Source organism: Eutrema salsugineum, unplaced genomic scaffold, assembly GCF_000478725.1.
Source record: "Eutrema salsugineum unplaced genomic scaffold, Eutsalg1_0 scaffold_7, whole genome shotgun sequence".
Lineage (NCBI taxonomy): Eukaryota > Viridiplantae > Streptophyta > Magnoliopsida > Brassicales > Brassicaceae > Eutrema > Eutrema salsugineum.
Window position 1 is genome coordinate 1,147,683 of NW_006256486.1, and position 15,589 is coordinate 1,163,271.

At 35.7% G+C, this 15,589-nt stretch overlaps 3 protein-coding genes across 4 annotated transcripts in view; 1 reads left to right on the forward strand and 2 right to left on the reverse strand.

Moving 5' to 3' along the window:
* The window catches only part of LOC18010747 (phosphoenolpyruvate carboxylase 1), a 4,404-nt gene extending 4,144 nt beyond the window's left edge, over nt 1–260 (forward strand). For both annotated transcript variants that reach the window (XM_024150185.1, XM_006392739.2), the window contains one exon: nt 14–260. In XM_024150185.1, the coding sequence (XP_024005953.1) occupies nt 14–44 (31 nt within the window). In that variant the 3' untranslated portion in view covers nt 45–260. The remainder of the gene's footprint in view (nt 1–13) is intronic.
* A 1,380-nt stretch (nt 261–1,640) lies between these two features.
* On the reverse strand, nt 1,641–5,134 carry LOC18011006 (TPR repeat-containing thioredoxin TTL1). The gene is made up of 7 exons (XM_006392741.2): nt 3,918–5,134; nt 3,638–3,833; nt 3,363–3,547; nt 2,932–3,265; nt 2,641–2,845; nt 2,424–2,530; nt 1,641–2,348 (listed from the first exon to the last, which is right to left on the reverse strand). The coding sequence occupies exons 1-7, from the start codon at nt 4,805–4,807 to the stop codon at nt 2,196–2,198; spliced, it is 2,070 nt and encodes a 689-aa protein (XP_006392803.1). The 5' UTR covers nt 4,808–5,134; the 3' UTR covers nt 1,641–2,195.
* A 5,014-nt stretch (nt 5,135–10,148) lies between these two features.
* On the reverse strand, nt 10,149–12,436 carry LOC18011007 (probable beta-1,3-galactosyltransferase 14). Its single transcript, XM_006392742.2, has 7 exons — nt 12,026–12,436; nt 11,523–11,675; nt 11,320–11,402; nt 11,113–11,212; nt 10,920–11,033; nt 10,688–10,830; nt 10,149–10,535 (listed from the first exon to the last, which is right to left on the reverse strand). The coding sequence occupies exons 1-7, from the start codon at nt 12,376–12,378 to the stop codon at nt 10,447–10,449; spliced, it is 1,035 nt and encodes a 344-aa protein (XP_006392804.1). The 5' UTR covers nt 12,379–12,436; the 3' UTR covers nt 10,149–10,446.
* Nucleotides 12,437–15,589: the final 3,153 nt, after the last annotated feature.

Below are 15,589 nucleotides of genomic sequence, written 5' to 3' on the forward strand. Positions count from 1 at the left end.
GAAGTGGGGCTTCTAGTGCTGCAGGTCTCCAAAACACCGGTTGAGTAAACAAACAAACAGATGAAGTAAACTTTGAAATCTCTCTCTTTCTCTCTAGTCTCCTTTTACGGATTCGAGTAATAATAAATAATGCGGTTGGATTTCTGAGTTGTTTATGTATCCACCGTCAAAATGTTTGATCTTTGTGTACGAATTATTCGAGATCATGAACACATTCTCTGTTTTTCTCAAGTGCAACAAAACAGAGAGAATCTTTTCTTGTTTGTTTGTCTCTTACTTAACCTTCCTCTTTACGGAGCATTATCATTTGTTAAGGATGGTCATGCTCTCTGTTTTCGGTTTGTTTTTTTTTTGTCAAAATACAAATACAAATACAAATAATAGGAAAGATTCGGTTTAATTTTGCCTAATACGGTTTGGTTTGGTTAAATTTTTCTGATTACGGTTCTTGTTCCCACCTTAATCATCGTGTACACAAACTACACACATGTCGGGCGGAGTATGTATGTATATGTGGTCCCGGGAAAACGGCAGACATTGTGGAAAGAGGCCGTTGAAAAAAGAAGAAAAGTGGTGCGGAGAAAACTACACGGTGTTTAAGTCTCTTATGTAGACACGCCTTGCATTTTTTTGGATTCGGTAACGCCCCAGCGGCTCTATTAATTGTGTGGAGAATTTATAGTGTACCTGTACGGTGTACCAATTTTCCCAACGTACTTTATACGTAATAACTTCTAAAGTAATAAGTACGTTTTTATTTTCCAACTACAATAAGTACGTTTATCATATTAATTTTCGAAAGGTCAAAAAGTTCACATTAGAAAAGTCGGTATTTGTTAATCACGCGCCTCCACTGATTTGTAGAGGAAGAAAAAGATTCAAGGAGATGAGAAATTTTATTAGTAATAAGTGAATAGGCTTTTTTCTTTTCTTTTTTGTCGACTAGTAAATAGGCTTTATTTCTGGTATTTTACCCAAGTTGCTAAAAGTTGAAGACGACCAAAGATATATTATCCACAAAAGCCAAAAAAAATATAAAAAAGGATAAATACGTGTCAATTAAACGTGAATATAGGGCACCGACGACAGTCGGCGTAGTATAGCACCGGTAACGACTTTTTTCCATATTTTATAGTATTGGGTTTTTAAATTATTATATTTTGGGCGTTATGTTAATAATTATTTTCTCTTTACAAAGAAGTTATTAGCTTAAAAAGTGATTTCAGACAACTTTAAATGGGCATATTATGTTGACAAAACTTTTTTAAAAAAAATGGGCATATTAGATTCTCTTTTCTTTTCAATCCCTTGAAGAAAGGGCAATCAACACATAAGAACGGGAGAGCATTAACAACAGTCGCTAGCATTACAAACCAAATCAAATCTCTAATTATTAATCCGTTCTCCCTTTTATATATAGTAACGACTAAACCTATTATAAAACCCAACATTGAAATCTCAATCACCATCTCCCTTTTCTTTGATTAAAAGTTGAAATTATAAGAGTCATCTTCCAAATTCCTCTTGTTAAAAAATAGGTAAATATTTCAACTTTTCTAACAATATTTATAGATAGAAATCTATACGAACTTAGGTCGAATGTACGAAAATAAAAAGCCATTAATTTAGTGGAAAATGAATTTAAAAAAATTATCTTTATTGATGAAATTGTTGTGAAAAAGAGGAGAGTTGAAATGACAAGGTGGTTCACTTTCTTCTTGGTTTCACTAAGCTAAAACTAAAAGTAACAAAGAAAAAAAAAAGAGAATTGAAATGAAGAATCGAAATCTTCCTCTTTTGCCCTTTTTAGTAAGACCCTTCTTCACTCGCATCTGAACTTCTCTTATTATGTACACGGAGTAATCTCCAACCAGTAACATATCTTAATATCTAAACAAGTGAAGCTAAAAGTAGTAGTAGAAGAAGAAGAAGGAGCCAATGCAATCTCAATCTGTAGAGAAAAATGAATGGAAGTAGGGAAGAATAAGACAGAACAGAGCACAGACAGATACAAGATCACAGGGCAATGAAGAGGGGAATGAATGAACAAATCATAATGAGCTGAAACTCTACACTAATGGGTTCCCTGGTAAATGAAGCATCTTAGGAAGTTAAAGTGAGGTTATTGAGAAGTTTCTTGAGGGTAATGAGGAGTTGTAGAAGAGTGAAAAAAAAAAAGAGTGGGTTTTTGAGGTTTAACCGCTATAGTGCCTCACTGAGTACTCCAACACTTCTTTGCTTGGACAGACAATCTCCTTTACCCGAGTACCGTTCTTGTATATCTTCACTGTCGGTACAACCCTCACATTCTCTGCATTACCTATCGAAGGACATTTATCGATGTCCACCTAACCAAAAAGGTAGAATTTAGAGTCAGTCGCTACCTATGGAGTTACAAAATGTTTTGAGTCATGTAAACTTACCTTGAGGAAGTGTATAGATGGGTAACGAGTACACAGCGAGTCCACAAATGGAGATATTTGCTTGCATTGATGATCAGAGGCTGTCGAGAAATGGATAACCGAAACCCCTGGGTTCGAATGAAGTCATCACATTTATTTCATAGTTAGATCAGAGGTCCAATCAAGAAAAGATACCATTGTAAGAAGCAGACGAGCAAATGCCATGTTTTTTTTTTACCTGGTAGATTCATGGCAGCTTTAAACTGTTCACGGCTATAAACTTCCTCAACTTCACCACCAAATTCCATATTCAAAACTTCTTCTCCGCGAGATTTCTTCAATGCGACTTGAGCGTGAAATAAAGACTCAGCAACTTCCTTGTCATGAGGTAGTTCCCTTCTCAAGGCTTCATAATCACTCACTGCAGCTGCCCATCGCTCCATCTACAGTTGAAGAAAGAAACTTAAGCACCATCTCAAAACAAATTACAAACCAAACTAATTGATAATGCAGTTTTTTTATTATGTACCTTGCTATTTGAGGCAGCTCTACGAAGAAGTGGCTTTGTGTAACTTGGTTGGAAACGCAGCGCCTGGTTACAATCTTCAATTGAGCGTTCCCACATTCCAAGTTTAAACCAACAAGCTGCCCGGTTACAGTATAGAATAGCATTGCAAGGATCAAGCTTAAGGCCTTCTGCATATGCTGAGCTTGCTTCCGTGTATCTTTCTGATTTATATAGATCGTTACCACGAGCACGAGCCCTAGCAACCAATGTAACAGTATTATGTAACATAGCAACTTCGTTGCTTCGTGGATCGATTTGGCTAGCTTTCTCCGCAGCCATAACTGCATTGTCAAACCTGCAAGAATTCATCATCTGCTCTTTACCCTCTTTTTTTTTTAACAAAACTTTTATTCAACATCGGCATTTGAAATTTGTTTCTCTAATCTTCTCACCTTCCTAAAGCCATGTCGATTTGAGCTCTGACAAAATATGTATAGGCTTCACAGACCATACCAGAAAACCGAGTCTGCGAACAAGATACAGGAAACGGCTCTACTCTAGGAACTTCTAATAGCTTTGTTTGGGCATCATCAAGCCGGTGAAGTTTCAAGAGTGCTTCTACTTTACACATAACTAGCTGCAAAGTTTAAGACATAACAGTTTTAAAAAAAAAACATCTGACTTTGATTCTGATTCTATCTATATCCCACAAAATTTGAATTCTTACTTGAGGAGACAAATCTGCTCCAGAAACAATAGCTGCATCTGCGTCCATCAAAACAGTTTTCCAATCACCGAGCCTTCGCGCATCTGCGCATTTGCTCATATGTTTTTCCACTGCTTCAAGCTTCTGCAACTCCATGGTATCTGATGGTTTCCCAAGAAAACAAAGATGCTTCCTTGCACTATTAACCTGACCTAATCTGCAACCAAGTAATCAAAACATATCAACAAAAGAGCCCTAAAAAGCAACCTCATCACTTCATCAAGAAAGTGGCAATTTTTACCTAATAAGCAATAAGGCCAAACGGTGATGAGCTCTTGCATAGTTTGGATCCGATCTCACAGCTTCTTCACACTCCTTGACAGCTTCGCCGATTCGAGACAAACCCGTCAATGCGGCGGCTCGATTGCTCCGGTAAGCCGCGTTTGTCGGTGATAAAGCTATTGCTCTCTCGTACAGCTTCAAAGCCTCACTGAACAAACCTTTCCTGTACATTTCGTTCCCTACTCTCTTCACTTCCTCTGCATCCGAACCTAAAATCGCTTTCTTCCATAGTGTTTCTCCTGCGACGGGACTACTTCTACTAGAGCCACCGACAGTTACCGGCGAATTCGATGCTTGTCTCGGAGATCCTCCTCCGGTGGGTTTCGCCGGAGATACACTGCTTCCTCCGCCTCGCATTATGCTTCCGTGTCCGTACGTTCCTGTTCCAGATCCGAGAACGTCGCTTCTCGAGCGGCTTTGTGTCATTCCGGTGATTTGGATCTTACCGGAGGGACAAATGTTTCCGGTAGGAAGTACATTCGCCGGCGTCGGAGCCGGAGAAGTAGCGGAGCTCTGGCTAGAGGAGGAGACGAGTGGCTGTGAATTCGAAGTAACTGAGTCCGATCTAGCTTGACTCGTTCTTAGATTCCCACTGCTCGAACCGGATTGGCTACCGCGAACCGAATCGGATCTTCCGATAACCGGAGCATGTCTAACCCGACCCGTTACAGATCCGGAGGAGCTGGAGCTGCTACTACTTGTGGTGGTTGTGGTGGTGGTGAGTCCACGTGGCTGAGAACGAAGCGGAGAAACCGGCGAACCAAGATCCAGTTCACGGAAATCCGGTTTATTGATCTCGGAGCTCAAACGATTGTCAGATTCACGAATCGGTTTACCCGACTGCGACATTTTTTTTAATTTACCGGCGAAGAAAAACGAAATCAGTGAAAATCGAAGGAAACCCTAATGGAGGTTTCTGGGTATTAGCCAGTTAGGGTTTTCACTCCGATGAAGAATTAAGAGCAATGGCCGTCAATGGAGACGGAGGAGACCGGAGATGGAGAAGACGACGAATGGAGGATTAGATACTCTGATCAAAGGCATCGAAAGGGAAAGAGAAAGAGAGAGAGAGATGGGGATCTCGTGAATAAAAAGGGCGAAGCAAAGAATGAATGTGAGTGCCTAGAGAGAGAAAGTGTTTCCGAGAGAGAGAGAAGAGAGAAGGTTCACAGAAGAAGAGGAGTGAAGATGGAGAAGCAGAGCGAATATTCACTATTAAATATTACACACAACCAAAAAAAAGGATAGATCATAATAATTAATTAATTTCGTTTGACAAAAGAAAGGAAAAAAAAGGTTAATTATATTCTACAACAAAGAACAAACAAAAAAACAGAAAACAAAGTTAATGATAAATTAAAAAAATGAAAAGGATTGAATTAACGAACTTTTAAAGTTATGGTTGAAATTCTACAACATATTTTTTATAAAGTGTTCTCCAACATAATTCCAATTGAATAAGCAGATTGCATTAAAAAAGAATAATTATTCTACAACAAAGAGCAAAAAAAAAACGCAATGAAATTATGGGTAAAATTCTACAACATGGTTCAAAGTTCCAACTGAATAACCAGAAATAGAAGAAAAAACAATGTTTTAGCTTTTAAACAATCTTACTTAAGTATTCGAAAAAATAAGTATTTTAAAAAAAGATAGATTACATTTGAGTAAAAATAACTTTCTTTACAGAGAACCTTTTTTTTTTGTAAGTTCATAAAATGAATATGAAATTTTGGAAATAAGTAATATATTAAATGTTGTCCAAAAAATAAACACTTCTTGTTCACCTGCTGCTTCACGAGACAGATTTATATTTTTGCTTTTATCTTTCCATTTTTTCGCTTTATGATTTAATCAGAAATAAATAAATAAACAAATTAAGAAAATAATTGTTAGTAGCCGTATATATTGCAAATATATATATATATATATAATTATATATATATTTAGAAAAATCTGCTTACTTCGCTTTCGGTACTGTTCGATTTTTCTTTGTACTTTGGCGCTTATGACATACAAAAAGCCCACTCGCGGCTTGTGGGAAGTGACGTCTACGCTCCCAGACAATCTACGACAATTGTGTAGTGTCCCAAAAGGACATTTTAAGAAGCAGATAATATAACATGTCAAAAATTAAATTAGATGGTTAATAAATGAAAATTAAATTAGGTACCAACTGCCCAAAAAAATTAAAAAGAGACCAAATACATTTTATCACTAAATGTTTTCTTGTAAGTATTTATAAGTACAATTTATTATTTACTATTTTTTACTGATAAGATGAATAAGTTCATTGTATTAGCAACTAAATGAAAATAAAGAGCTTTCAATACAAGTCTTACACATAAAGAAATCCACTTTCAGGTTACTTGTACCAAATTTATATACTAACATAAAAATCCGAAAATAGATTCTCAAGGTTTCAAAATAAATCAACTTACCAACTCATTATAGTACATTAGTGGAAAAATTCACTGTAAAATTGAAGGATTACGTTGCCAAATACAAGAATACATACACATCTTTGTAAATCCACGAATGTTACTTTTGATTATGGTCTTAAAGAAACAAATTTAACCAACTCCGATACAAAAACCAGTCACTAAGAAGTAAGGAATAACATAATACAGAGAATCACATTTTAATAAGAGAGGGAACATGCCATTAATATAAAACTAACAATGTTATCCAACAAAAACAAAGCTAAAAATAATGTAAATTAGAAAAGTTAATGAAGAAAGAAAGTATATAGATTTAATTTGGGTAAGTAACCTCGAAGTTCGCACACATCTATGTATTATTGGCTTCTTTCGCACAAAATTTCTTTCTTCTTCTGGTTTCCTCGTTTCTTTTTCATTCTATTTGTACAACACTTAAGTAGGCCCAAATTTACGCTTACATATTTACATGTGTATATTACATATTTTCAAATGTTCTACTCATCTCTAACATATATATTAATATATATACATTGATGAAAACCAGAAAATAGTGGTAGCACTTTTTTTTAACAAGTAGTAGCACTTTGTGACAAAGATTTGTACACTCCATAGAACATAGTCATCGTAAATTTCAAACAGCTGGAAACAGATTCTGTTATTAACCTGGCTCCCACTTTTTAATTCTTGCCATTCAAATTTATGTCAGATTAAAGGTAACTTATTGAAGTATATATAAATACATAAATAAAAATATGTGTGTGTCAATTAACAAAAGCAAAACGTTTGAGTCAATTATACGTATGCGAAAGTATAGCTTAATGGAGCGGTTACAACTCGGGGATCGTATTAGTGGGTTTGGTATACCGACACTAGCGTAATATATATCGTGTGTTTTTATAATAAAAAGTAAAATAACATTGTTTTATCACACATAGAATATCATGTAATCACCACCCAAAAATGAAGTATTTCTACAATTTGTTTTCTTCTGTTAACCCCCACACTTCGATTATACAAATCACACTTTTTTTTTATCAAACTATGCTCTAAGACTCTAACACATATAATCCCCAAAAATCTGTTTTTTTTTACTTGCAAGCATATAACGTACCGAAATCTTGTACATATGCTATTATGTATCGATGGTGGTCTTGTAGAGCAAGTTAGGTGTTTGAAGTCGAACATGAAAATAAATAGTTGAATGCTTCCCTTCATAAAAGCGAATACTTAATTGAAAAGCCTCTCTTTTTTTTTTATAGATATTCTTCGATAGCTTTGACACTTGGGACAATCTCCGACTCAAAATTTCTCAACAGTGATATACATGAATGTTGATGTCTTGATGTCATATTTTCAACAAAAAAAACGTTTTTACGGTAACGTGTATATAACTAAAAAATTATTAATTGTGGTCAGGTATATTCATATCGCCTAATTTGTGATTAGTTATGGGTTACACATAATTTGCCATCAATCTGTCGTTAAGTGACGACTTTATGGAGATGGGGAAAAGCATATTTGTATATTTGGTATAGTTCTTTTTTATGGGTTATATTCAGAGTATGTGTTTTATGAATCTTGAGTCCAGCTTAAAAATTTCCTTTAAATGTAAGTGTCTTACAAATAATGAATTGTTCATTGTCTGTAGCTATTATGTCTATGAATGACAAATATAATAGCGGTAAGGTGTGATATATATTAAAGAAGTTATTTTCAAACATTTGGAGTTTTAAAATAAACTAATAAAAAAACAAATGATTGTATATTTGTATTATATACAACATATTTCTTTCAGATTGTTTCACGCCGTTTGTCTTGCACATCTTACACTATCTCATTTTATTTTGCCTGATCCGTGTGATTTACACTGTCCAATCTATTGTCAATGATATTTATCGTATTTATTTTTGCATAATTTTGTTGGCTTGTATATGATCGGAATGTCAAAACCTATGGTTATTATATTTTCAAATTTCATTATAAACAATTAAATATTTTGAGATGTAACTTGACCTACCGTTAATAACGTAATTCCAACCAAATATATATATATATATTTTTAGTGTTAAGAGTTTAGTCAAAAGTCTATCTTTTTCATGTTATGAATTTTAGGTTAACCTCAAATAGAAAAATCGAATATGATACCATAAAACTACGGAAGGAAACTGAGTAAAATTAATGTTTTCACACTAATTGAATCCAAAAATGTATTGTCAAAGAAAATACTATATACCATATATATTTGGTCAAAGATGACGATTGTCCTTCAAAAGCGACGTCAGAGCAAGCATCATCACTGGTTTCTCTCAGTTAGATAGTAGATGCGATTACACTGCACACTGGTGACTGGTGCAAAGAAGATTCACAAAGTATACTTTTTAAATTAATTAATTGATTTTCTAGTCCTTTTTTATCTTTCATAAAAATGTCAATTTCATAAACTTATAAATAAATAAAAATACTAAGAAATCAAACTGAACTGAAATCAATAAACTACAAAATCAAAAATCGATAACTAAATCAGGCACTCCTACATGTCTACTACGACATGTGTATATATGTATCATTGACACATATCCACAAAATAATAATGTAAACACAAAAACGGATGAAAGAAGAAAAAATAAAAGAAAAAAAGCAAAATATATAAAAATATAAAAATGGAAAATGCAAGTTCCAAAGGAGTGAAACTGAGACATCGTCCAAAAGAGGAAGCTAGAGAGATGCAAAAAACGAAGAAATCCAGAAAGCCCAAATGGTTTCATTCACTCTTATTAGAATGTTTCCATCTTTTTCTTCCTTGAAATCTTGATATGCAGTACGGACACCTTTTTCTTATTACTAAAAAAATACTTACCAAAATTTTAAAATTTAGGAAAAAAAAAAAGGAATTCATTCAAGATTCAGAGACTTACCACAATGAATGCCCTTTAGATTCAGCACATGATTGTACACAGAGGTCGAGCCACCCACGTGGAATATAATGACAAAATCCATCCAATTTAGCGCTTTCTTTTATTTTTTTCCCTTTTAATTTATCACTTTACAAGAAAGCATATAGATAAACTACAGTATTTTTTTTTTCATTACTTGTTGTCTGCCATACGTAAGTATGTTAACTCACTTGGATTGTGAATGTGAAACTATGCGATAGTGAGATTTCAGGTATTTCTTTTTTTTTAAAGATTTTATGATGTTTTATTAACTTATATAGGGATGTTACATAGATGAAAAAAAAAAACAAAAAGAAAAACAGTGCCTTACATTGACATAGCTAATCCGGTTTGAACAAAATCCGATACAAGAACATTTAATGCTACTGAGAAGAGAGTCTCGAAACCACAATGCAAGAATATCTTTAAACCTTGGAATGTGTCTTCTTGCTGAGAAAACTGTTGCGCAAGGTATTACGCATCATATTTTCACATTAGGGGCAGGAAATGGACATCTTTTATGGAGAAATGTCCACAATTCCTTATCCTCTAGACGATAATGGTATATGTATTAATGGTGTTTTGTAGTATCCAAGAAAAGGATCCATAACAAAAAATACGTACGATGGTTTGCTTTGATGTTATTAATGCTGATATTTACCATAATCCTTTTGAGTTGTGGCTTTTAGAGGATGCCGAGAAACATAAATAGTCAAAGCTTAGTGTATATCCACCAAATGGCCCCTGAATCTGTATGCAATGAGCGATGGCATAGAGCCATGAACTAAGGTTATGGTCGCTAGAAGTTAAAAAAAAAAAAATCGACTACACATTGGTTCACTATAATTTGAATGATTGTTGTAAACCACAATACATGGTATAGACTTAGATTATGGTGGCTCTCACTAAGATTATGAAACAGAAGGAACAAAACTCTCTCTTCTAAAATCATAGACAAAAAAAAAAAAAGCAATCTCTGTGAGGCAATCTCTATGAATCAATCTTGTTGCAGGGTTGGTCGAAGAAGCGGATCTCTCTCCCTCTCTCTGTTATAGACTCGTCCACCACAAGAAGAGGTTTATACGAACATTTCAAGGTAGGAAGAGGAAAAAGATCACTCATCATCTGATGGCAATGTCGGGCTTTTCGAGCAGCTTTCTTGCTTGTGAAGTTCCAACATCCTTTTCTCCGGATTACAAAGACCTGCACCAGTTAAAGAAGATATGATCAAATGCTTGTACAGCTTGTTATGTTATTGATCTGGATCCAAAGACAGAACCGCACCAAGAGTTTATCACATTACTATTATTTATGTGTTAATTATTCGAAACTGCAAGAAAGAAAATCTACAGAACCTGAGCATTTGGGGATGTCCCAAACAGCAACAGAGGAAGGCGAACATTCTGGTTCGCAAAGGATGTGATGATTCTCGTGGTTGACGTTCATTGCCAGCATCCACGCACCTATTGTTACGTCCTCGTTGTTAAACATCCTGAAACTGCAGTTGCCGAAAAGACAAATTTTTACTACGCAAAGAGAAACAGGACACTATGACATTTTTGTCAAGTTTTTGAAAACAGAGCATGCCTGTTATTCTTGAGGGCAACCAAACTTGCTACTACATCAGCAGAGAGAGCGTAAATCGGGCCATAAGCATGAAGAAAGTACTCTTTTCCCAGCAGATGAGACAATGGTTCATACCTGCGAAATTCCAGTTTTGTTTCCAGGCAGAATTCAAAAGTATATAAATAAGGTCTCAGTTTTGTTGTCGCCTTCTTACCATTTGAGTTTAGGATCTGTGAAAACTGGACCCTTTTTCAAGCATCCTAGGTATGTTTGAGAGTGACTCCGCTCTTTTGCCAATAGCAGAGAGAGTCGATCTGCGGAAAAAAAAAACATGAAATAAATCAACAGAAGTTCATACAAAGGCCACACTTTTTTGTGTGTTTGGTCCTGAGGACAGAGATTAACCATAAGAGATAACCACCTGGCCTCAAGTATATATCATCGTCAGCTTTGACATAGAACTCAGAATCATAAAGCGCGTAAGCAGCTTTGAAGAAAGCCAAACTATATAACAAAAAAAAAAGAATAAAGACTACGACAAATTAGAGCCTTTTGGATCATAATGTGTCAGATAAGATCTAGAGAAAGAAAAAAATAGAAGAAAAGCAAATCACTCTCACTGACGTTTTGTAAGGGAGCTTACTGTACTCCTCTTCGATATCTAGCAGTACAAAGTCATCATACTCTGCTATTTCTCTTCTGAGCTCAGCCATTTTTTGTTCATTTTTGGTTTTCCCAATTACAAACCTGATGGCCAATCCTGTAGATTCCTCCAAGCTGCAAAGAACAGTGTTATCCACTAAAAAGGCAAACACAACTAGATCCATCTAAATAGAGAAAGCATCCAAGACTCAATGTACTACAGCAGAAGAAACCATGAAGTTGATTATACTGTAATTTCTTGAATCTGGTGATATTTTAGAGATTAAAGTTCACTAATCAGCACCTAATCAGATTCATCTCTATCCAAGAATCAAGATCAATTCAGCATAGTAAGAAGTGTTCACACACCACACAAACTTTTCAAAATCTCAGATTTGCTAATTAAAATCCAGATCAAACCAATTTAAGCATTGCAATGACTCCACAAGAACAATGGCAAAGAGAATCTCAATATCAATCAGTACCGTCGAAGCCCTTCCGGATCTGACGGCATCCATGTCTTCCTAAGCGCTCGTCTCCGACCGGCGGATCCGAACCCGGTTTGAATACCTACGAATCCCATAACCTTGTGCCTCTTCCCTTCGCCACCAACGGCATTACTATTTCCGGCGACGTCCCAAACGACTCGAACCGTCTTCGGAGGAGAGTTCGTCAAGCAATTACGGCCGGTTAATCGGAGAGCCGGGAAGATAATCACGGCGAGTCCAAATGTGAATCCGGCGATTCCGATAGCTAGGGAAGTTAAAACGATAAGAGCCGTCGATCGGCGCGTGGCTAGTGATGGCCGCGCGTGGAATAGCTTACGAGGAGATAGCATTGTGGTAAAAGCAGCTCAACCTTCGTTAATGGCGACACGGTTTTTTTTTTTTCCCCCTCCGATCCGGTGGATTCGATTTTTCGGTTCCGGTTACATATTTATACTCGAGTTAATTAATTATCATATTTACGCGATTAGCTCTTTGGTAGGTACTTGAATTATTTTTGTTGGACAGAGATAAGTTATTAAATTAGTTTTGAAATATTTATTATACTAAAAATGTTACGAGAAAAGTATTTATAACATAACGCCAGTGCCGGGAATAAAACACGAATGCAAAGATATTGCCATACCAAAAAAATAAACATCAACGCCAATTAAGCAAGTTAATTTGACTTGAATATGTAGAAAATTAAATGAATGTATATTGTTTGGGTATTTTTTGCATCAGAATAACAGATTAGGATTAAGCTTGCAACCGTTAGAAAAGGACAAGCTCATATCCATATGCACGTACGTTTAGTTTCGTGTAATGATTTAGTTAAGTTTTTCTTATCAATAACGTAACACCTCGATTTTTATTCGGAAAAGTCTGTCAGTAGTATTCTGATCTGCAGCAGAGGACTAGGGTAACCTCTCACTTAGCTAAATCATCACACGAAGCTAAACCTGCATGGATCTGAACTATGCCACCACCTGCTATACCATCCACGTACTGCATCATCTATCATGCCACTGATCAAGTAATGATATGAAAACAAGAAAAAAGCATCAATTGTTCTGTGGCATGATGGTTGAAAGTATATAAATCTTTGAACCTCGAAAGGAGAATACCCAAAGGAGATGAACGCCTATAAGCCTATGACGTTTAGGCTAATGATGTACATCAGTACATGTTGAATAAGTATAAATGTTGAATAAGTATAGAATAATGATGCATGCAAGTAAAGAATAAATAATTATGTATAAGGAAGTTAAGTATTTACATACTAGAAAGTTTTAAGTTAAGTATCTACGTGTGTGATTCCAGTACTATAAATCTATAAATAAGAAGTTTGAGTGCTTGAATAAACCAAACCAAAAAGTCAGAAAAAAAAATTGAAAGTCTTTGTAATTTGTAATTGTTCAATATATATAAAATATCTTTCTTTATATAATCGACTCTTCTATTCCTTAACTAATCTTTCAAATATGGTTGTACCCACTATGTGGTGGTATCAGTACCGAAACTATTTAGTCGGTAACTATAGTTATATATAGATTCTCCAAACTTAAAAGGTCTAATCATATGTAAGATAAACACGTACAATCAGGCATGACAAGTCTTGAAACTGAAGCTATTCTGTGTTACAGATCTGCATTAATGGAGAGTGATAACCATTAGTTACTTACACTAATCAACATACCGAAGCTTCATCTACAGAATCTGATCAATGTTGTTGATATTCATTGCTGTAAGAAAGAGGACATATGATCACGTTTAATTACAAAAAGAAGAGCAATACCAACCTGTGTGCGCGTGTTGGCAAACAACTACTCCATAAGCATGTACATCAGTGAATCCCTAAGAAAGGGGTTCACCAGAATATAATAATATTTTTTTTTGGTTTTAATTTTTTTTTATTTAATTTGAAAATTATAATTTTCGACCAATCAGAATGCTCCATTTTGGATGATACCGTCTCTTCAGGTTCGTCGGGATGATACTGTCTCTTTAAGATTAAACTCTTTTGTCTCAAAAACTGTGCCATAAACCCCTCTTGATCCCCTAATGTACATGCTCTAATAATCAACTAAAAGACTAAACAAGTCAAACATTTCTAATTTGTGAGAAAGAGTTAAAATCTTGAAAGACAAAGCAAAACTAAAAGCCAATAAATCCCATGATATCTTGTGATGAGAATTTAAAGTCCATACACTACAAGAAAGATCGGTTTTACGTCGGCAGATATCGACGTAAAATCGACGTAAAAGAGCATTTACGTCGAACTAACGACGAAAAAAAATCGTCGTAAAACAATCGTCGTAAAATAGAAATCGTCGTAAAATCGTCGTAAAATTATCAACCCAGGAAAATCGTCGTAATATCGTCGAAAACTATTCGTCGTAAACGTGACATAAATTTTCCAACGAAAGTACAACGAAATAAGTCCATCATAAGAACGACGTAAAATCGATGTAAAATTACATCGATTTAACAACGATTAGGAGACGAACAATTTCAATTAAGGGAAACTAATTTTTTAATTGTCGATGTTAATTCGTCGTAAAGTTTCGACGTAAATCCGACGTAAACATATTCGACGTAAATCCGTCGTGAAATATTCGACGTTAGATCGACCTAAATTTACGACGAATTTACGTCGATTTATAAATTAATTATTTAATTCGATTTTAATTTAATTAATGAATTTTTAAAATAATCAAAAAATTAAAAATAGAAAAAAACAATTTAAATTGAAATTTAAATTCGAAAATAATTTATAAGTAAAAGAAAAAAATTAATACAAATTGTTTTTTACAAAAAACCTAATCTACAATGTGATTTCGTAATCGTCGAGGTTGAGATCGACGTCACGAGGAGGCTCTCCGTCTTGGCCGCCCGTCGCTGCTGGACCGTCGTTTCCCGTCTGCACTACCGGAGCCGAAGACTGACCCTGCGTCTGCTGGTCCAATGGTCCAATACCGGAAGTACCACCGGTCTCAAAGACCCCTCGTGCTCGCTGTTGCCTCGCTCGGATTGCGGTGGCCAACTGCGGAACCGCTTCCGCAATGATGTCGAAGAGACCGTGCATCTCGGTGAGCTCCTGCTTCTGGGCCACTTGCTCATGCCTGAGAGTGGTGATCTCAGCATTGGCCGTAGCAAGCTCCTGGCGAAGATGACTCCGATCCTCCTGCGTGCGAAATCCGGAAGCCGAGGCGGCAGGACAGTCTCTAATAGAGCCCATCCCTAAGGTTCGGCCCTTCTTCTTCGGAGCAGCTTACAAATGGAAAATAAAAACGTTAATTATTTATTAAGTAATAAATATAATAAATTTTTAAAAAATTGAAATAGATCATACCTCCTCGAAAATCTGGTCTTGCTCAGCGACGGTCAACGGTACTTGGATAGTACCGTCAGGTGTGGTCTAGGTCTCCCGCTCGGCTATCCGCTGCATAGCGGCATTGTAGATCTCCTCTGACCGAGCGTCGACAAAGCTCCCGTCCCTCTTCCGGTGAGTGGTCTCGAAGAGCTTCGTCATTGGAGGTAGTTTTCCTCCGTTCTCCTCGG

Coding starts and splice junctions, on each gene's coding strand:
- LOC18011006 (XM_006392741.2), bottom strand. CDS start 4,807: ATGTCGCAGTCGGGTAAACCGATTCGTGAATCTGACAATCGTTTGAGC. Junction 3,834..3,917: donor TTGGCCTTATTGCTTATTAG/GTAAAAATTGCC, acceptor ACTTGGTTGCAG/ATTAGGTCAGGTTAATAGTG. Junction 2,349..2,423: donor CATCTATACACTTCCTCAAG/GTAAGTTTACAT, acceptor CTTTTTGGTTAG/GTGGACATCGATAAATGTCC.
- LOC18011007 (XM_006392742.2), bottom strand. CDS start 12,378: ATGCTATCTCCTCGTAAGCTATTCCACGCGCGGCCATCACTAGCCACG. Junction 11,676..12,025: donor GATCCGGAAGGGCTTCGACG/GTACTGATTGAT, acceptor TGTTCTTTGCAG/CTTGGAGGAATCTACAGGAT. Junction 10,831..10,919: donor GTTGCCCTCAAGAATAACAG/GCATGCTCTGTT, acceptor CGGCAACTGCAG/TTTCAGGATGTTTAACAACG.